At 35.4% G+C, this 22,299-nt stretch overlaps 1 protein-coding gene across 1 annotated transcript in view; it reads left to right on the top strand.

Annotated features, from left to right (window-relative positions):
• MGAT4D (MGAT4 family member D) overlaps positions 1-22,299 on the top strand; it is a 116,724-nt gene that overhangs the window by 40,552 nt on the left and 53,873 nt on the right. The window contains exons 3-4 of the mRNA XM_051964597.1: positions 12,708-12,848; positions 13,546-13,679. Coding sequence (XP_051820557.1) covers positions 12,708-12,848; positions 13,546-13,679 — 275 coding nt within the window. The remainder of the gene's footprint in view (positions 1-12,707; positions 12,849-13,545; positions 13,680-22,299) is intronic.

Raw genomic sequence — 22,299 nt, 5'->3', positions numbered from 1 at the left:
TATCTGTAACCAATGCATAGGATCAGAGAAGGCCAAAATTGTACTTTCCTTTTGGGGTTTGAAAGGAACTTTGATGCTGTCATTTATTATAGCATTAGAGAAGGAAGAAGAAGTGAAACAAGTAGGATTTTGTCACTTTGGGGCAGTTGGAATTTCCATATGTATGTTTCCCAGAGGAGCATTATGTGCCAGGGTATACTATAAAGTGAATTTAGTTCTGGCGTTTGGAAAACACCATTGATGATACATCCTGTTCCTAGGTCAATCTTATAGCATTTTCTGAGTCACTTCTTTAATTATAATTTGTCAGTGATACAGATTGGGAGATACTTACATTTACAACATAGTATATTCTTTTTAAAGGTTGCTAATTGATCCTAGGAAAAGTTAGAATGTTACAGATGGGAGTTCCCTTTAGGTGTTGAACTGGTGAAACTGTTACCATAGGAGTTTGTAATGATGTTATTTGTCCTTCATTTTATTGGGTTTTGCTGTTTTTTGTTAAGGTAATCAGGATTAAGTGACATGCACAAGGTCATACAGCTAGTGTCAAGTGTTTTAGGCTGGATTTGAATTCAGGTCCTCCTCACTCTTGGGCTGTTGCTTTAACCACTACACCACTTAGCTGCTTCTCATGTCTCATTTATTTATGGGTTTAATTGTTCTTTTTTTTTTAAATAATGGCTTATTATTTTCAAAATATATGCAAAGATAATTTTCAGCATTCACCTCTGTAAAATCTTGTGTTCCAAAGTTTTCTCCCTCCCTCCCCCCATCTGCTCCCCCAAACAGCAAGTAATCCAAAATAGATTAAACATATGCAATTCTTCTAAACATTTCCACATTTATTGTGCTATACAAGAAAAATCAAATCAGAAAGGAAAAAAAATTGCAAGAAAGCAATAACAAAAAAGGTGAAAATACTATGTTGTAATCCACATTCAGTCCCCATAGTCTATTGAAACTGGCCTGAATCACTTCATTATTGAAAAGAGTCACATCCATAAGAGTTGATCATTACATAATCTTGTTGCTATATACAATATTCTTCTGATTCTACTCACTTCACTTAGCATCAGTTCATAATAGTCTCTACAGGTCTTTCTGAAGTCATCCTGCTGATATATGATAACTTATTCAGCCATTCCCCATCATGTTTCATTTTAGAAGAGGACTAATGATATCTCATTGTCTTACTCATGTATGAGTTGGATTTAAGTAAGTAAGAGTTGTACAAGGTCATCAGCCTCCCTTTCTTTTCCTAAGACATTAAAGACCAGTGACGGGACAAAAGTCGGGATGATCAGCAATGACATGAGATGCAGTGGATGACTTTGGTATCTTCCATGTCTGACTAAGCTCTTAGTGTTCCACAGTGCCTGCTTCAGCCCCCTTCATAGCCATTGGAACAAATTGTTCTCCTAAGCTCATTTCCACCTGGGAAAGTCTTCACATGCTTGGAGTGGACATGGCAGAATGGTTTTGTAGGTTGTGGTCACTGCCCACACGTGGCATGCAATGTAGCAGAGGTTGAGCACAATCCATTAATGTCATTGTGACATAAAAAAAAAAAAGACATAGAATAGAAGGCCTAGGACTCTAAAAATCAAGTATTTCTGGGCCAGCTAGATGGTGTAACAGAATGCCTGAAGACCCAAATTCAAATATGGCCTCAGATACTTTCCAGCTGTGGGACCTTGGGGCAGTCATTTAGGCCTGTTTACTTTTAGTTTCCTCATCTATAAAGTGAATTGGAGAAAAAAATGAAAAACTACTCTTGTATTTTTGTCGAGAAAACCCTAAATGGCATCACAAAGACTTTCTGAAATGACTGAACAAAAACAATTGTATAGTTTATAAAAAGAATTTTTTTTTTGCATAGACTCCTACCAATTGATGTAAATATAAAAAAACACTAAAATATGTTACATTACAAAATGTGTGCTCTTTTTTTTTTCAAAAATAAATGTTAAAAAATTAATCTAGGGCTTTTCCCCTTGAGGCTTATTCTTTAATAGGGGGGAAAAAAGAGAAAAGGGGTGAATTGAGGGGGGGGCAATTGTGATTTGACAAAGATGTAATGGCAAGAGTTTTGCTATAGTCCTTATACCAAGATTTATCTTGTATTCTACTAGAGAAAGCTATGTGAAATGTGGGTAAGAGTTCCGGCCTTAGAATCAGGAGGAGTTGATTCAAATTCAGCCCTAGACTGGTAGTAGTCGATACCCCAGGCATGTCACTTTACTTTTGTCTTCCTCACTTCTTTCATCTGAAGGATAAAATAAGGTTATTTTCCAGGATTCTTCTAAGGATAAAATGGGACAAATTTGTAAAGCTATAAGTAATATTATTGTTGTTATTACTACTACTACTATTATTTCAGCAAACATCTATTAGCCTTTATTTTTAAAGTATCACTTATTGGGGATGGGATGATGGGAGGACTTCAGTGAATATATGTCCTCAGAAACAGATAAAGGTATTCTTTCCATGGATCCAGAATCCGGGTCGCTTCTATTATCTTGTTTTGTATTATTCTTGCCTATATTACTCTATCTAATATCTACCCAAGTACAGAAGGACTTCCTTTGATTTTTTTTTTAAAACAATTCATTGGTGTCAGTACAGCAGTTGGGGAGTTGCAAAGATTAAGGAAATAAGATATGACCCTGCCCAGTACTCAGTTAAATGGTTCTAGAGTTCATAGTTTGGTAAGGTGTGATTGGCAGGTACACAAATGATTGTAATACAAAATGATTTTTTTAAAATGAGGTCTACATAAGAGAAACGTAAATATTGTACTAGATTAAATCTGAAAAGAATGAATATTGCTACCTAACTAAAATTGGAAACAGAATTGACTGCTCCAGGAAAATGTAAATTCTTTGAGGGTAGGAAATGTTTTCCATTTTTCTCTTCATATTTTCTTCTAAGACATAGCTCAGGGTCCTAGTTGAAGCTTAATGAATGCTTTTGGGTTGACTAAATTGTCAGTTTTCTTAAGCCATCAAAAATAATTTTGAATTAACGTTAGAGGGATGTCGTCGTTTAGGGAAAAGTCAGAGGCAGAAGATGGTATGTGAATGGAGTGTGGATTTTGTTGTATTGTAAGAAAAAAAAGATTGCTCAATCAAGCATTTATGACCCCAGTGTGCCAGATATATTGTTAGGTGCTAGCAACATAAAGTCCAACAGTGCCTGTCCTTAAGGAGCAGACTACAGACATTTATGTACATACAGAGTAAATAGAAAGTTTAAAAACAAACAAACAAAGAAATACAAAGGAGTTAGACAAGGTACCAATGATGAGGGGGAAGTGGGTCAGCAAAAGCATCATGTAGGAGGTAGTTCTTAAGGTACATCCATTCTAAAGGAAAAGGAATTCTAGGAAAAAGAGATGAAGAGGGTGTGTATTGTAAGCAGGGAGTGGAGCCAGTGCAAAGACACAAATAAAAATGGCAAGCCACACGCAAGGAACAAAGTTTGTTTGAATCATAGGGTGGGGAAGGGGAAGTAATGTCCAATGAGGCTGGAAAGGTTGGTTAGGTCTGATAGGTAGTAAAAGGCTTTCAAACCCAAACTGAGTTATTGATACAATAGAGAGCCACTGGAATTTATTTAGTAGAATAGTTACATATGGTCAGAATGGAAAATACGAATTCCAAAAAGCTTGGGAATGCTTCTATGAATTGTTGTTTAAAAACAAAAAAGCAAAACCCTGAAAAATAAAATATATAGTGACTACTATATTGTAATTATAATTGTATAATTATAATGACCAAACCTCCCTGGAGAAGAAATGGAAAAAAAAATTCAATTTTATTTTGAAAAAAAAATTGGCTCATTTAACAAACAGCAATTAATAAACATATTCTTATAAAAATTGAAAAATGTTATGCATATGAAATCATAAATCTTTTATCCTTGCATTTAAAAAAATCATATAACATATTTGACATGTTGATTTCGGTTATCCTTCCTGTAATTGTCACCTGATGAACTTTTTTTTTTATTCCTTCTTTGTCTTTTAAAAAGCTTCAGTGAAACCTCTTTTCTCTTCTCAGTATCATTATCTCTTACTTTTCCCTTTCAATTCCTGCTCTTGGTTTAAAAATAACATCCACCTTTGTGACAGATAATTAGAATCAAGAACAAGTGGCCACACTGGCCAGGTCCAAACATGCATATCTCATTTTGCATCTTCCATGAGTCATCTCTGTCGGGAAATTTGATAGTTTGTTTCATCTATCACCAGCCTTCTGGAGAACTGGTGTGTCATTGCCTGTATTGTGCTTAAGTTTGGATGCCTTTTCTGTACCTCTCTTTATTCTTTCCAGGAATGGGGAAGTATAGCTGTGGAATTTTGCATAGGCTATTGACTTTGGTTGGTTTGTGGGTTAGATAGATGTATTTTTTTCCCTTTCTTTTTAAATGCTCTTATTGTAAGAGAGGTGATAGAAGGCTAAAGTATATGTTCATAAAGGAAGGTAACGTAAAAGCAAAAGATATAAATAATAACTTTGAAAAATATAACTATAAAAAAGCAAAAAAAAATCATATAAAAAAAGGCATGTCACTTTATTTGCCTTGTGTATTTTTCTTTCCTTTATATACCATTTGATACTACATTTTCTAATTCTTTAGTGGGCAGCAGGAGTTAGTCTAGGCACTGATACTGTGTTTCACTGAACAGCAGTCTTATCTATATAGAAAACACCTACACATCAAAAAATTTAAATGAAAACATTCACTTTTATTCCTGAAATTGGGAAGCTTAGAAGAGACACAAATAAGATGGTTTTACTCTAGGAATAAAAGTTTGAATTACAGTGCATCAAAGAAATGACAGTTCCATTTTAATGATCTCATTTCATCTGAGAATATTCTTCAGCATTTTTAAAACCCACTAAAATGGTAGCAAAGGTTTATAGATGTCTCTCTCTTAGTCCCTGAGTTTGTGGCTTATTGGGACCCTTGGCTGATTCTTTTAACATTTCTCTCCTCAGCTCTTGAAACATTTTGATCTCACTAATGTACCAAGCTGACACTGTGATGTGAGGAAATGACAAAGGTGAAATAAAATCTGTCAACTTTGCTTCATGTGAACAGCTTTAAAAACAACTAGGTGATGGAGGACACTAAACTTCGTGGCTAAAATGAGTTTTTCTGATTAGTTGTGGATTTCATTTTATCTGTTATTCCTTCTGGCTCTAATGACCAGAAATAAAAAAAAATGACAATTGATATTTGTTAAATTAATGTTTACCCATGTTTAAATGAGATCCCTGCCTTTATCATCTTCTCACTCCCCAGAAGAATATTTCTTAGGTGTTTATTGTAACAGCCAACAGGAAGAAAATCATTCCAGTCCTCCATGGTTGATTTTTCATGGGAACAATCTTCAAACCTTTTTCAGTTTTTAAGTATAATTAAAAAGGTAATTTATAAGAAGGGAATCAAAACAAGAAGAATCATAAATAAGCACAATTTTCATTAAAGACAGCTATTTTAAAAGGAAATAATGAAATTCAGAGGTGTTAAGAAATAAGGAGTAAAATGGAGAAAGAATTTGTACTAGGAATGACCAGCTTATTCAGAGGAATAAAGAAATGAAAAGAGTCTATTCTGGAGTTATATGTTTGAATCCAAACTCTATTTAATCTGTGTGACTTTGGGTAAATTATTCTTTGGGCATCAATTTTCTTATTTATCAAATAAGAGAGTTGGATTAGATGCCCTCTAAAGTTCCTTCCAGGTTTATATGTGTGATACTAAGTGCGCTGAAATGGAGACATTTAAAGTCCAATTTTCTTCACTGGATTGTGGTTTACTCCTTTAAATGACAAAAATGTAGAAGTGCAAAAGGGGTTGTATAATAGTGATAATATAAGTGAATGGAGAACTTGACTTTTAAGTCAAGAAACTTCAAATGGGTTTAAATCTCATCTCTGACCCTTATTAGCTGTGTAACTCTGGGTGAATCACTTAGCTGCTCTGAGCCTTAGACAACTTAATAGGATTTTATTGTCAGTGAGTTAAGAGGGATGTCTATCGTCAGGCATGTGAAGGCTGTACCAAGTGGAATGGAGGATGAGAACAATTTGTTTCAGTGGCCATGAAGGAGACTGGAGCAGGTGTTGTGAATGAACTATGTAGAACTTGGGCAGACAATAGAGACACTAAGATCATCTACTGCATCCTGGGACCATTGCCAGTTATTTTAACTTTTGTCCTGGCACTGGACTAAGACTACTATAGAAGAGAGGGGCTGATGACTCTATGTAACTGTCTCAATTAAATCTAATTCATTTGCAAGTCAAGCCATCCCACTCCCACTCCCATGATATTATTGGTTCTCTTCAAAAAGGAAGGACAAATAAAAATTTTCTTGTCCTTTTATATATGGGCTGATGAAACCCAAAATTTGTCTTGTATTCCGATATTTTTGGGGAGTTTTGCCATAGTTTTAGAATTTACTAGTCACCTGTATGAACTTTATTTAAAATTTTGGTTAGAGGAAAATTCATCATTCTTGTAGTTTACCTCTTTATGAATATTCCATCCAATGGCCCTTTCCTCTGATTGAACAATTCTTCTCACACTCTCCATTTTAAGAAAAGTAATATCCTGGCCAGCTATGTCTTCATTGCTCCTGACTCTCTTAGTTGAATGTAGGTTAGCTTGTAGCATTTTTCTAATAGTGACTTGTGCATGTGAAATGTTATCAAAGATTTTCAAGAGAAACAACTGGAAAAGGAAGTGAGCCAGTCCTATCAAGAAAGAGAAGTAACAGATAGAAAAGTCAAGTGCTTCATTGATACATATATATGTATGGCATTTAAAAAGACTTAATAGAAATCTATGGGCTAAATCTTCAACAAAGGAAATAAAGGAGTATAGGGACAAAAGTCATAGGCTAAAAAAGTATGAAGTGGCCATTTGTACTGGTAGAGGGAATGCCTACATTGATAATCCTGTTGATTCATCTGATAGGCTTAATCAGAATTAGAAAAGAAGGAAGATAATGTGTAAGACTTCAGCCCACCAAAGGGCATGGAGTTCAGACAAGGAAACAAAAAAGTTAAATGATATTTTTAATCCACCTCTTTGTGTGTGTATATAGTGTATATAGTAGTATTGAACTATGAATCAGAAAGACCTGAGCTCAAAGTATCTTTGCAGATACTTTTTAACCTGTGATACCCTATTGAGTCAAATAATCTCTGAACCTCAATTTCCTCATCTGCAAAATTAAGGAGTTATTTAGTGATACTCTGAAGTCCTTCCCAATGCTGAATCCATCATTTTATGATCCCAGTTCTTCATTTAATATCTCTCTGAGCAGGATCTCTTTGACAAATCTACACTTCTTCTTCTGCTCTTTCCCTTTTCTCAAACCCACTCTTTATTTTCAGATTATAATTCTGTTGTTTGCTCTGGGATCGCCTGAATCCTTTGAGATATGTTTTGTATGTTCAGGGTCACAAGGTCTTTTGTTATCTCATTCTTTTCTGCTGCCAATATTGGCCATCACCTTGGTCGTGGGTGAAAAAAACATGGTCCTTTTTGGAGCTGGACAGCATTTTTAGGGTAATTGGGAGTCCTTTATGAAACTCTGCTTTACATTCCACTAGAAATGGATTTGAATGTCAGTATACCTTTAAAAATATCAGTTTTTCTTTTTCTTTTTTTTTATGCTTATGCTTTTTTAAATGCTTTTTTACTGAGTAACACACTTTAAACATGAAAAAACATTTATTAAATTCTCATTAGTGGAACAAAGATTTCCTTAAAACTTCCTTTAAAAACTGATGTTATTGTCTTTATAGTGGAGTCATGGAAATGTGAGGTCAAAAATGATGTCTGGATAATTTAATAGCTAGAATTTTTTATGAGTTACTTACAAATCCTGGTTTTGAGAGTCATATAAAGAAACTAGAAATTACACTTAAAGATAAGTATGTATATAGTGAAAGTTGAGCTAATCAATTTTATTTTCCCATTCTTGTTACCTAGTACACATTCCCAAACATCTCTAGCCTGTTGGCCATTTGATTTAAACAGCCCATAGTAAATTCTAGGAAATCTGTAGCTTACTCCAGTCTCTTTGATGTTTTCCCCTACTATTTCCTTTTTCAAATATGTCTTCAGATAGTTAAGAGATTTTTTGCACCTTTTCTTGTTTCAAGTATTTTTCTACTGGATTGTTTGTATAAGGTGAGAAGCGAGGATCATTAAAAAAATTGTTTTTAATAGCTTATTTTTCCAAATACATGCAAATATAGTTTTCAACATTTACACTTGCAAAGCATTGTGTTCCAAATCTTTTCTCCTTTCCTTCCCCCCCCCCCCCATCTCCCTTAGACATCAAATAATCTGGGTTAAACATGTGCAGTTCTTTTATACATATTTCTACAAATTATCATGTTGCACAAGAAAAATCAGATCAAAAAGGAAAAAATGTGAAAACAAAGCAAAGAACAACAAAAAAGGTGAAAATACTATGTTGTGATCCACATTCAATTCCCACAGTCTCTCTCTCGGTGCAGATGGTGCTGTCCATCAGCATTCTATTGGAATTAGCCTGGATTACCTCATTGTTGAAAAGACCCACATCTGTCAAGAACTGATCATCATATAATCTTGTTGTTACTATGTACAGGGTTCTTTTGGTTCTACTCACTTCATTTAGCATCAGTTCATGTAAGTTTTTCAGGTCTTTCTAAAATCATCCTGTTGATCATTTCTTACAGAATAATAATATTCCATAACATTTATATACCATAACTTATTCCTCAACTGATGGGCAGCCATTCAGTTTCCAGTTCCTTAGTACTACATAAAGGTCTGCTAGAAGCATTTTTGCATATGTGGGTCCTTTTCCCTTTTTTAATGATCTCTTTGGAATACAGTACAGGGTCTCTAGAGACACTGCTGGATCAAAAGGTCTGGCAGAGTCTGATAGCTCTTTGAGCATAGTTCCAAATTGCTCTCCAGAATAGTTGGATCAGTTCACAACTCCACCAACAATGTATTAGTGTCCTGGTTTTCCCACATCCCCTCTTAACATGTATCATTATCTTGACCTGTCATCTTAGCCAATCTGCGAGGTGTGAGGTAGTACCTCAAAATTGTCTTAATTTGCTTTTCTCTCATCAATGGCAATTTAGAACATTTTTTCATATGAATAGAAATTTAATTTAATTTCTTCATTGAAAATTGTCTGTTCATAGCCTTTGATCCTTCATCAATTGAAGAATGGCTTTTTATAAAATTGAGCCAGTTCTTTATGTATTTTATAAATGAGGCTTTTTTCAGAACTCAGATGTAAAATCCCACCCCGCCTCCCAGTTTTCTGCTTCTTTTCTAATCTTGGTTACATTGGTTTTGTTTGCAGTAAAACTTTTTAATTTAATATAATCAGAATTATCCATTTTGCATTTCATAATGTTGCCTACTTCATCTTTGGCCATAAATTCCTTTCTTCTCCACAGATCTGAGAGGTAAACTATTCCTTGTTCCCCTCATTTGCTTGTCGTATCACTCTTTATATCTAAAGCAATCTTATCTTGTTAGATGTTGCTCAATGCCTCATTTCTACCATTCTCTTTTCCAATTTTCACAGCAGTTTTGTCAAATAGAAATTGAAATCTTTGGGTTTATCAAAGACTAGATTACTATAGTTATTGACTATTGTGTCTTGTAACCTAACCTATTCCACTGATCAACCTCTCTATTTATTAGCTAGTACCAAATGGTTTTGGTGATCTCTACTTTATAATATAGCCAATAAGGATCACTTTTTAAATAGTATTTTATTTTTCCAAATATATGCAAAGACAGTTTTCAACATTCACCTTTACAAAAATTTGTGTTCAAATTTTTTCTCCCTTTCCCTCCTTTCTCCCCTTGCCAAGTAATCTGATACAGGTTAAACATGTGCAATTCTTCTAAATAATCTTTCCATATTTGTTATGTTGCACAAGAAAAATTAGATCAAAAGGAGAAAAAACCAACCAACAACAATAAAAAAAAAGTTGAAAATACTATGTTTTGATCCACATTCAGTCTCCATAGTTCTCTCTGTAGATGTGGATGACACATTGGAGACAGCTCCAATTTGGCTGAAGTGTGGAGCGTGTGAAGTGACACAGCATAAAATTAAACTGATGAGGTTTTTTCATGTCAACAAGAGGAGATGACATTAAGTGCCAAGCTAAGGAGTTTGTTTTTAATTTCATAAATAAGTCACCAAAGCTTTTTGAACAGGATATTATGGTGATTGGTTTGGGCTTTAGTATTATCAGTCTGGGAATCATGGGAAAGACATACTAGAATGGGGAGAGAGTAAAGGCAGGTTACTACTGAAGAATTAAGAGATTTATTGCATAATCCAGATGAGGGATAATGAGGATTCAAATGAGGGTAGTTTGGCTGTGTGAGTAAAGAGAATGGAGTGAAATATTTGGAAGTAATAGGAATTATATTTGGCAATTGAAACAGGATAAGGAAGAATGAATTTGCAAATCTGCATGACAGAAGATGGTCATAACCTCATCTTCTCAGAAAATATCCTTTTCTTCTTCTTGTTAGGGGCAATCCCTTCTTCATCTCTCACTTAGCCTTCATATAATACATTTTCCAGTACTTGATTTCATCACCACAGGTATTGTGTGCTCTTCATGGCCATTGAATCAAATTATTCTGCTCCCCCATTGCACCAGAGGAAAGTCTTCACATTTTTAGGTAGTGCTTGTAATTCTCTGATTCTTGAATCTAATCCTTGTTTGTTTAGACAGCCTTTGAAAATTGTTGTTCCAGTGCTTTCTTCCCACTTGAGATTGTGAGGGTCTTCTGGTAGAATTTCTGGAAGTGGATAACAGTGATAATCAATAGCTGATGTCCACTCTTTTTTTCTTTGACACTTTATTTTTAATTTATTTAATTAAATTAAATTTAATATATACTGCTTTATAAGTCATGTTGGGAGAGAAAAATCAGAACAAAAGAGGGAAAGGAAAAAAAGTGAATATAGTATGTATTGATTTATTTTCAATCTCCATAGTTTTTTTTCTGGATGCAGATGGCATTTTCTGTTCAAAATCTATTGAGATTGCCTTGGATCATTGAACCACTGAGAAGAACAAGTCTTTCATAGTTGATCATAACATATTCTTGCTGTTATTGTGTACAATGTATTCCTGGCTCTACTTGTTTTGCGCAGTATCAGTTTATGTAAGTCTTTCCAGGCTTTTCTAAAATCAGCTTGTTCATCATTTTTTTATAGAACAGTGATATTCCATTACCTTCATATACCACAAGTTATTCAGCCATTCCCTCATTGATGGACATCTACTCATTTTCTGATTCTTTGCCACCACAAAAAGAGCTGTTACAAACATTTTTTGCACATGTGGCTCCTTTTCCTTCCTTTATGATTCTCTTGGGATACAGACTCAGTAATGGCACTGCTGAGCAAAGGGTATGCACAGTTTTATAGTCCTTTGAGCACAGTTCTTTGCTTTCCAGAATGGTTGGATCATTTCACAACTTCAACAATACATTAGTGCCCCAGTTTTCCACATCTCCTCCAACATTTATCATTAGTTGAAATCCACTCTTGAAAATCATCATCCTATCCAAGGCATGAAGCCCATATACCTTGACCTAGACAGTGACTCTGGCAAGGGGATCTGTGCTAGCCCTCTCTTGTCTGAAAAATGTGAAGACTCTTGGGTCTCTTCATCAACCTTCACCATTTCAGAAGTCAGTGACAAGCCAGTTGATTCTGGAAGAAAAATAACCCATAATTGCATATAAAATTGGAAGGCAGAATTCCCCATTTCACTGCCATTGGGTCCAAATCTTCAATATGGCCTATTCCATCAGAGAGTCTCTTAACATAACATTGCCGACGTTTGTAAAGTGACCCTGGGCACTGAGAGTGTTCCAACTATTTCGCTGAGGAAGAGAATTATGCTTTAAATTAGTCAAGATTGACACAGTAGTTGAAGAAACAATAGACAAGCAAGATGAGTTTGAAACATTCAGAGGCTGACCAAGATACAACATGGAGGCTTCCCAAGGAGAAAATGCCTTTTATGTCTTCTAGGCCCATGAATTATGTATTATTAATCACAAAGTCAACAAAGATAGTGCATTGTCATCATTACCAAAATAGAAAGAAAGCCAATCCTTCTAATACTATTAAGGAATTTTCCAAGGCATGGAGGCTTATGGGTATCCTGGTCCTGATATGAGACCCAAGAGCTCTTGCCATGGTGATATTTAAAGAATCTGGCTAAGGAAACTCCTTGGACTTTATAAGACAATCAAGCTGAGAAAAACTGTCCTATCACACCTCTTCATCAGGTGATTGCAAACTCCAGACTGGGAAGACCTAGTTCACATCTCCTAAGCCCACTATATAGGCTGTATTCAGCTTTTAGTTAAGCCATACATGAGGAAATGTGTGTTATATGTTTGAACCAATGTCTATTCCAAAAAGGCTGCTGTAAGAGACTTTTTCAAGAGGAAAAAATGTAATAGTAAAATGTAATAGTAAATCTTAAATATGCTATAATAAGCCAATAAGTTCGATGAAGCTGAGCTATCTTAGTTTGAAATACCACTTTGATTGTAAAATCCAGTTTTCCAAAATTCTGATAAAGGATACAGTGATCTGAAACTCTTGTCTCTTCTTTCAGGTGGTATGAATTTGAAAACCCTTGGATTTTCCAGCTTTGACTTCATGAAGCTTAATAGCCTATATTACCATCTGCCTCATCTAAGATCTCATGAAAACAATATTTATCCAAATATAATCTTTGGGAAAAATAAAACAGGAGGTGAGACATAAACTTTTATTTGGAAAATGAACTATATCTGTCTTCAAGCTAAGGAGATGGAGGGGAGCCTGATGTTGGTTACTGCAAGGCAGCTTGGGGATAACTTACTTCATTTAGTAATCAATCTCTGTGAGTCAGTGTCAGTTGAAGCCTTCAGCCAACGAGATGCTTGTCTAGAATTTTCTAGAAAGAAGTTTTTTTGAGATGCAAGTTGGATTTTTGATCATCTCTGAAGGTCCTTTTAATTTTAATTGAGTGCCAACTTGTTAATATAAGGAAGATAAAAGCTCAGTCAATCTTAGCTCCCTATATTTGGAGCAACTAGAGTCAGAGGATCTATTTTTAGCTTTTATTCTAAATTTATGATCCTAAGACTTCTGAACATGAGCATATTAAAAAGAGGATAGAATAGACTAAATACTGCATATTGTACATGAAAAATGTGGCTTGCTGATGAGTATATCATAGTATATGAACTAGTTTGCAAGTCTTTTTTTTTTTTAGAGATGGGGGTTGGAATAGTTTATATTGCTAACATAATGATACAAAATAAATCCTTTCCCATTTATGATGGCCTTTGTCTAATATGGCTTTTCCCTCCTATTTATTTTGTCACATTAAAGGAAAGTCTTCTTGCTAAAAAAAAAAAAAAAGTTATTTATTGAAATGATTCAGCTCTGTCTGTTTGTGTCTGCAGTCTCTGTGGTGATGGGTATTCCCACCATAAAAAGAGAAAAAGAAAGTTACCTGATACGAACGCTGAATTCTCTCTTCTTCCAAATGTCCACATTAGACGAAGAGGATTGTCTTGTGATTATCTTTGTAGCTGAGGTGAGTATGAAAAAGGCTCCTTTTGGAGGAAAAGAAAACAGCTTCCCAACCCAAAATAAATGTTTTTGTTGAGGTTTATTAAGATTTCATCCCATAGTTTTCCATCAGAAATTGTCTTAAGAGGCCTAAACTTTGAGGAGGAGGCATTTATTGGCAGTTTCTCTGATAAGTTGTAAACTATAAGTGGTTATAACTGTATCATAGAGTAAACAACTACAGTGTATAATAACTAGTATCTTGCAGAAGATTATGAATCCCACCCTCCTTCCAAAGTTCTAACTTTTAAGGCCAATTTCCCCCTTTTTCTTCTTTTCTTTTTTTTTAAATGGTATTGTTTTCCAAATACATGTAAAGATAGTTTTTGACATTCATTTTTCTATCTCCCATACTTTCCTCCCCAAGACAGCAAGCAATCTGATATAGGTTTCCAATATTTCCAGTCCTTTTAAATGTATTTCCATATTTGTCATGTTGTACAAGAAAAATCAGACCAAGAAGAAGAAAAAAAAAAAAAAAAACAAGCAAAAAAGTGAAAATACTATGCTTCCATCCACATTTAGTGCCCATAATTCTCTCTCTGGAATTGACATTTTCTATCCTAAATCTATTAAAATTGAATTTTTCTTTTTCTTAAGGGACATTACTGATTATGAGATTGTATCGACTCTTCTGATCTTAGTCAGACTCCATTTAACCTTCTTTTTTTTTTTTTTTTTTTTTTTTTTTGCTGAGGTAATTAGGGTTAAGTGACTTGCCCAGGATCACACAGCTAGGAAGTGTCAAAGTGTCTGAGACCAGATTTGAACTCAGCTTCTCCTGAATCCAGGGCTGGTGCTCTATCCACTGCGCCATCTAACTGCTTTTCCATTTAACCTTACAAGGAATTTAATCTAAAGTGGGGAAGCCCATTGTGTTCTCTTCTGGTTTGGGTGGGATCTATGTTCTTTAAATTGATAAGTCTAAAGTTATGGGTGGTCTGGTATCTAGAGAGCCCTTCTAATCAAGTCAACCAATTAGATTTGGTTCCTGTTTGATGAAAAACTTACTGTTTTAAAGAGTATATAAAATGTGAGTCTAATGCTATAATTGAGACAGCCAAATGACCATCCTTTTATTAATAATCTGTTGGCCTTTAAATAAAATAATGAAATTACCCAGAAAAAATACATCATGTGGTCTTTAGGAATTTTAGCTCAAAAACAGTTATCCCAATCTGCCAGTTAACTTATTTGTATAGAAAATGTATTTGTAAATGAATATGCTACTAATAAGCAAATTTCCATTTCCTTTAGTTTAATTTATTAGGGTTATAATTAGTTTCATACTCTAGCAAATGAGTTCATGCACAGGTGTCTTAGAAATCCTGTTGCTCACCATCCCACAAATCTTGTCGCTATGTACAATGATCTCTTGGTTCTACTCACTTAGTATCAGTTCATGCACGTCTCTCCATTTGGGAGAATGGTGTAGCTGAGGTGAGTATGAAAAAGGCTCTCTTTGAAGGAAAACAAAACATCTTCACAACCCAAAATAAATGTTTTTGTTGGGTTTACATCATAGTTGTTCTTTTTATGTTTTGTTTTTTTTTCTTTATAGTATACAGTTGTATTGCTTTATCCAGGGATTTTGCTCATGCATTCTAGCTTAAAACACTCTTGACAAGGTCACAAATCTCTTGCCAAACATGGTACTGTCTTTTGCACTTCATGATCTATCTCTTGCCAGGACCCCGTTGTTCTGATATCATAAGCCGTGACAGTACCGAGCTAGTTAGTTGTTCATCTCCCATATCTGTTCTTGCAATGTACGCCCTTCAACTGGGAAGACAAAATAAAATTACCCTTGCTCTTTGTTTTCCCAGTCAGAATTTCTTAGTCCTTGAAACACATCTCGGGTGTCTTCTGACTCATCCCTATGTACCTTTGTGGATCAGCCAGTATGGTTTCAATTATAGGTTTCTTCTTACCAGCACACATTTATGAGTCCGTCTTGTTATTTTGTGAGGCATGAGCTGAGCTAGTGCTGTTTAGTCACTCAACAAGCATTCATTGAGTTCCTACTATATTCTAGGCACTCAGCTAGGTACTGGGAATACAAAGCCAAGACTAAAATGTTTCTTCCCCTCATGGAGACTCTATCCAGCTTGGGAGAAAGCATATGGTTTCATATGAATATATAAAATAATAAATACAAGGCAGTTGTATGTAGATGGTGATGTTTTTGCTTTCTTTTGAAGAAGGCTCAGGATTTCTCAGAAGGAGTGAAAAGGTAGAGAATTCCAGAGATTAGGGACATTTATTGTAAATGTATGGGAAAAGTAAATTCAACATTATATATAAGAAAGAACAAGATTCATTTGAATGACTTGGCAAAGGAATGGCTGTATAGGATGAAAGGTAATGAAAAGTTGAGGATCATTCCTCAGAGTCTTCCTTCTGACATATATTGATTATATGAGCAATCACTACTTTTCAGTGATGAAACCATCAATCCAAATAAAAGGGGGAAAAAAGAATGGAAAGAAAGATAGGGTAGTACCAAATTATGTAATGCCTCATGGGAACAATCCAAGAGGGATGACCAGGTAGCACATCTGGATGACCAGAGGTGTATTTGTTGCTCTTGACAAAAATGGGGATATTTTGAAGAGGGGTAGGTTCTTTAGAAAAGATCATGAGTCCAGTTTGTATGCTGGATATATAGTTTAAAGTGGGTGATTTGGGACTGGAGCTCAGGAGGAAAGGGGTTGGCTAGATTAAACACTCTGTGCTTGGTACTCATTCTGTTAGGTCCTGGGAATACTCCCTTGATGAGCTTACAGTCTAATTGAGCAAGACTGAAAATTGGGCTGAAAAGCAGGATGGGGAATGGATCCAGAAAAGGTAGGGAATAGTGTAGAGAATCCAGGGCTGAGACAGGTTTACAGTGAGCATGGTTGGTGGGGCTGCTTCCTCAAGTCGGGGGTAATAAGGAGAAAGGAATTTACCAGAGGATGCAGGTGGAGTTCCTGTTATTTATTGGGGGAAGACCACTGAAATAAAAGTGAAGTGTTTGGTAGAATTGTGGACTGAGTTTGAAATGATGTATAGATTTGGGAGGCTTCTGCAGGATGTGTGGCAGATGATGAGGTCTGCTAGGGAGAGGAGAGAGAAGAGGACGCAGTTTTAGTGTTACACTCAGAGATAGGGAGAAAGGATCTTAAATTTCTTCAGAAGAACCAGATATAATATTTCACTATTGAATGATGGGATATGCCAAATACACTTAATATTTTTCTGCCCCACTCCCTACTCTCTTAATTCTTTGCCATTTGACATCTATTCCCAATATGCTGAAAATACTCCCCCTCCCCCCCCACATTGACAGTCTTCTCATCACCAAATCCAGTGGCCTTTTCAGCCTGTCTACTTTTTGATTTCTGTCTCATTTCATTCCAACTTTTTGGGGGAATATAAAGGAGGTTTTGAACAGAAAAGATCAATGTTCACAAAACTTATTTCCGCATTGCTAAATACAATTCATCCCTCTTGGATTGTTCCCATGAGGCCTTACATAATTTGGTACTACTCTATCTTTCTTTCCATTCTTTTTTCCCCCTTTTATTTGGATTGATGGTTTCATCACTGAAAAGCAGTGATTGCTCACATAATCATTAGATGTCAGAAGCAGGACTTGAACCTGGTTCTTGTGCTCCACACCATACTGCCTCTCTTTCCATTCAGCCTTCTGAGTTTTCACATATTTGATACCCCAGACAAGATGGACTTCCTTCTCCCCTTCTATGTCCCATGCTTATTATAACTTTCACTGATCATCTCTCCCTGTGTGTGCTATCAGAGATGAGAAAATAATTAAATGTGCCTGAGGATTCACCACTTTCCTGTAAAACTCATGAACTTTGCATGTTTCATCAAATATTCCAGTCCTCTGGTTGGATCCCTTTCCTGCCTTGGTTTGAAAGTTTTGAGAACTGCTTGAATTAGGTACTTGACTTGTTGTGTGTGAATCTGTATTCCCAACCTCCAGGTCTCTAGTTAAACTGAATTTTCTTAAAGGCTTTGTGTTTGGGGAGTGCTAGTTGCCGTTATGCCTTTGGCTCATGTTCTTCTCTGACGCTAGAGAGAAGACCAGAGAGTCTTTCCTCTTTTTGCCTGTTGGATTTTGATCTGGAAAGAGCTTGAGAGATTAACTAGTCCTCCTTTCAATGTTAGGACAATTAAAGCCCAGAGTATGTGACTTTTCCAACATGTCATGGGTTGTAAATGATAGAACCAGGATTTTAGCCCCAATTCTCATCCTCCAATGTTAGTTCCTATTTCACCATAATTCATGTAAAATCTTTAATATAATAACTATTATGAAACATGCCCCTAAGTATCCTTATTTTTCAATGTTGAACCTTAATTCTGTTGCTAAAATGGCACAGATCTGCCAGAATGTTTTCTTGAACAATGACATTTCTCTCAAAGGCAATTGAGAGCCGAGGAATAACAATTATTGTTATGAAGTGGAAAAACACCCCAAATGGGACCGTGAGAAACATAATCCTAAACCTGTATAGTTAGAAGTTTATTACTAGTTCTTCACTACCTAATGCAGATGGTATTTTTAGCAACCCAGATGTACTGTCCTAAGTGTCTTGAGACCTTGACAACCTGATAAGCTTAAAGAAATGCTGCTTGCTGCTGCCTGAGAATGACCCCCTTAGAGAGATAACTTTTCCCCTCCTGTTTAGAATAGAAATTCCTTTATTATGACAAATGTATCAAGAAACATTTTGATGTCTCTCTCTTCTTTCTATAAATATATAGCCCTGAGGCCACTCATTACTGAACCCTCCAATGTTGGTATTGGGGTTCAGTTACAGTTAGCAATAAACACTCTTAAAACTTCATTATTTTGACTGCCCTGTTTTTCTCTAGCCTGGGCACTTCAGTTATAAATGCAATATGGTACTTTTCCTGTGTGTGGATTAACCTCTTAAAAGCATAGAATTATATAATGCCAGGATTGGGAGATTTAAGTTTTTCTTTCCTTTTTTTTTCATCATGAACTCTTGTGAAATTTTAATTAACATCAACAAGTTGGAAACGTTGGCTTTTCAGCAGCTTTTCTCCTTCATTTTTCAGTATGTTGTGATGCTATAATCACCATATTTCAAGGTTGAGGGTATTTTGCTGAATTTTTGTCACTTTCTGTATATGGCTGTGGTAAAGAAAGGTTTTGTCACTTATTCAGCATTATTGAGAGCCAAAATCAATATGCAGTATTATTACCAGCCATTCTATTCATTAGCATCTTCCTTTCTGGGGAATGGAGAATTGACTACATTAAACAAATATTTATTCAGTGACATTGAACTTCCTCAGTTGACTGTTAATCCATGGTATGACTTAATCTTGAGTGTTCATTACCTAGGTGCTATCTTTGACTCTTATTTTATATAACCCATTAGTTATTAAGTCCTGTTCATTTTAATTCCATACCACCTCATAAATCCATCCTCTTTTCTCTATTCCCACTCCCCACCCAAAATACAAGCCTTCTTTACCAACCTCCTGGATCTTTGAAATAGCTTCCTAAAAGGTTTCTTCATCTTCAGTATCTCCCTTCTCCAATTTTATTTTGTCTGTTCCTGCTTAGATTTGGTTATATTCCTGCTTTGTTCAGAAATATTCAATAGCTACTGAAGGAACATTTTTCACTGTCTTACTCCATAGCCCCTGTTGTTAATCAGTAGAGAAATTTAACCTCCTTTGCTTGGCATCCAAGGTCTAATGTAATGTAGCACCCCACTGCCTTTCTAGTCTCACGTTGTTTTTCACCTTCATCTACTATATCAAACAAATGAGTCTACACTCAGTATCCTGAAAAAATCCCCTCTTCTTCCATTTCCATACTTGTTGTTCAATCATGTCTGACGCCTTGTGACCCCATTTGGGGTCTTATTGGCCATTATCTTCTCTACCTCATTTTTCAGAGGAGGAAACTGAGGCAAACAGGAGCAGAAAGCTAGTCATTGTCTGAGGCTAGATTTAAACTCAGGAAGATGAGCCTTTCTTGATGCCAGACCCAGCATTCTGTGCACTATGGTGCTACCTAGTTGCTCTTTTCCAGGCTGTTCTTTATTCCTTTAATGTTCTACTTCCTCTCTTTCTCTCTTAAATTTTTTTCTGTCATTTTAAAGAGCAGTTGACATACCAATTCTTCCAGAAAGGCTTCCCTCATTTAAGCTTTCTGTTGTTTTCTGTGCCCTGTTCTGGCATTAGGTATTTTCTCATCAGTCTTCAAATAGTATTTTATATTATGAGGCACGACTGTATTCATCATGGAACATTATATCTGCTATGATTCAGTACTGGATTAAGTTCCATGAAGGCAGGAACCATTTCTTTAAACTTTGTATCTTCTGAATTTAACAGAGTAATCTACACTTAATAGGGTAATGATAGATAATATGGTCCTTGATCTTGAAAAGATCTAGAAAAGATAGTATAAGAGGTGAGGTGATTTTGTAATGACTGTAGACCTATAAATACTTCTATTTATCTAATTCACCTAAAGTGTCTGTCTGTCTCTCCTCTCTCCCTCTCCTTCCCCCCCCCCCTTTCTCCCACTTTCCCTTAATTCCTTCCTCCTTCCCCTGCCTCTCTCTTTCTCTTTCTCTCTCTCACTCTTTTTTGTCCCTTCCAATTATGATCTAGGTCTTCAAATGTTTGTGTCCCTATTTCATACCTACTAAGCTGCCTGGCAAATAAAAGTATTCTGGGAATCATAGACCCAAACCCATTCCCTATTTGTAGTTTGTTATGGTGACTGACAGGACACCAAAAGCAAGTGTTAATATTATTTTGTATTACCAGTATGTTTTGGACCATTTGCTTTAGAAATAATTAGCTTGTAAAGGGACTGATGGTTTACAATCAGACTGCTATACTAAAAGTGGATTTGTGCCTAAAATTTTGGATTTGAATCTTTTTTTTTTGGATAAGTCACTTCATATGTCAGTTACCACATATGTATAATCTATGTAATAATAATCTGCCTCTTAGGATTGCTGGAAGGATCCAAAAAGACTATGTAAAGAACTTTGTAACTACCAAATGCTAACCAAATATCAGCTATTATTATTCCCAAAGGGAATAATTGTAGGAAAAAGAATATTGAAACTCACTTAAATTCTTTGAATTCAATTTTTTCCCCTGTAAAATGGGATGATGATACCTGTTGCCTCTGAGTTGTTTGGCTTCAGTGAAATAGTATATAAAAAATGCTTTCCTAAGCTTTAGTAACCTTAATAATCTCAGCAACTGCAGCAGTTATTGGTATTATAGGTTAGTTTATTTACTAATATAGTCACTTGAATTTTATCATGGCATTAAATATTTAATGTAAAATTTGATTTTCTCTTTATTCTTAGTTCTATTTCTCCATTTTTGCTTTGTTAATATAATTTTATGTATTGAAATTATAGTTTTAAAAATAATTTATTCTAAATAGGTTGAAGGATGTCACGAATCCTAATTATGTGCCTATCTGGCTCTTTAAATTTTAGCACTTAAATTCAGACTAACAACTGAATTTTCCATTGTAAAATTAATCATTTAATGACTCCCTCAGGAAGTCTCTTGTGGTAATCTCTAACCTGTATGTTCCCTGGTCTACTAAGCCTGAACTAAATTCCTAAATTTTAAGTAGCCCCAGGCAAAGGAAACTCTACTTGAGTTAATTTGTTCACTTATTATTATTCAAGGAAAACCAGCATAGCCAGAAAACTTTTTTTTCATGCTTAACTGAAGTAGCATATAGTACAAAATAAAGATATTAATAAAAATTAACATTTCAGACATTATATATTTATTTTTAAAACTTCACCCTAGGAGTACATATGTTTATTTCAAAGATGCTGTCACTGCTCAAAACACCTTTAGAACCATTCTTTAGATATTTCCTTCAGCATCTTAAGCTTTTTTTCAATGTCCATTCATCCAATCCTAGAATCCCAGAGATTCAAGAAACCTCATAATCCAGTCAATATTTGGCCAAAAAGATTCCTTTTGATATCCCTAAAAACTGGTCATTGACCCTCTTGAGTTTTGAAGACATCCATTGAAGGGAAGATCACCACTTTTTCAATTGCTTTTCTAGTCAGATTCATTACAGCAGGAATAGTCTGACAGACTAGCATAGCCCTCATTTTATGGTTGAAGAAAACAGACCTAGTGAGGTTAAATGACTTGCCCAGAGCCACACAAACACTAATTAACTAATTGATTAATTAGGATTTGAACTCCGGTCTTCTGATTCCAAACCTGGAATGCTTGCCTTCCTTTAATACTGATGAGGTGCGAGAATTGAGGGCAAGAGTTCCCCTAACAGCAATGGGATCCCCTTTGGCCCATGGCGGGTTTATGAAAGAATTCACAAATCTCAATAAATATAGGCATGAGCTTTGTGGCAAAAGGAGATTTGTTATGTTAATATGTTAAGAAGACAACTTTCTTATAGGGCAAACTCCTGATTGGGAATTTAGCAAAGATGGGTTTACACTGAGAAAATATCTTCATCAGTGGGCTAAGTCCAGAAGGTTTTTAGCAAAAATTGGTTGACAAACCCTTGG

The sequence above is a fragment of the Antechinus flavipes genome, chromosome 6, assembly GCF_016432865.1.
Source record: "Antechinus flavipes isolate AdamAnt ecotype Samford, QLD, Australia chromosome 6, AdamAnt_v2, whole genome shotgun sequence".
In the NCBI taxonomy this organism is placed as follows: Eukaryota; Metazoa; Chordata; class Mammalia; order Dasyuromorphia; family Dasyuridae; genus Antechinus; species Antechinus flavipes.
Note: the sequence above shows the minus strand (reverse complement) of the source record. Positions and strands in the feature narration are given on the sequence as shown.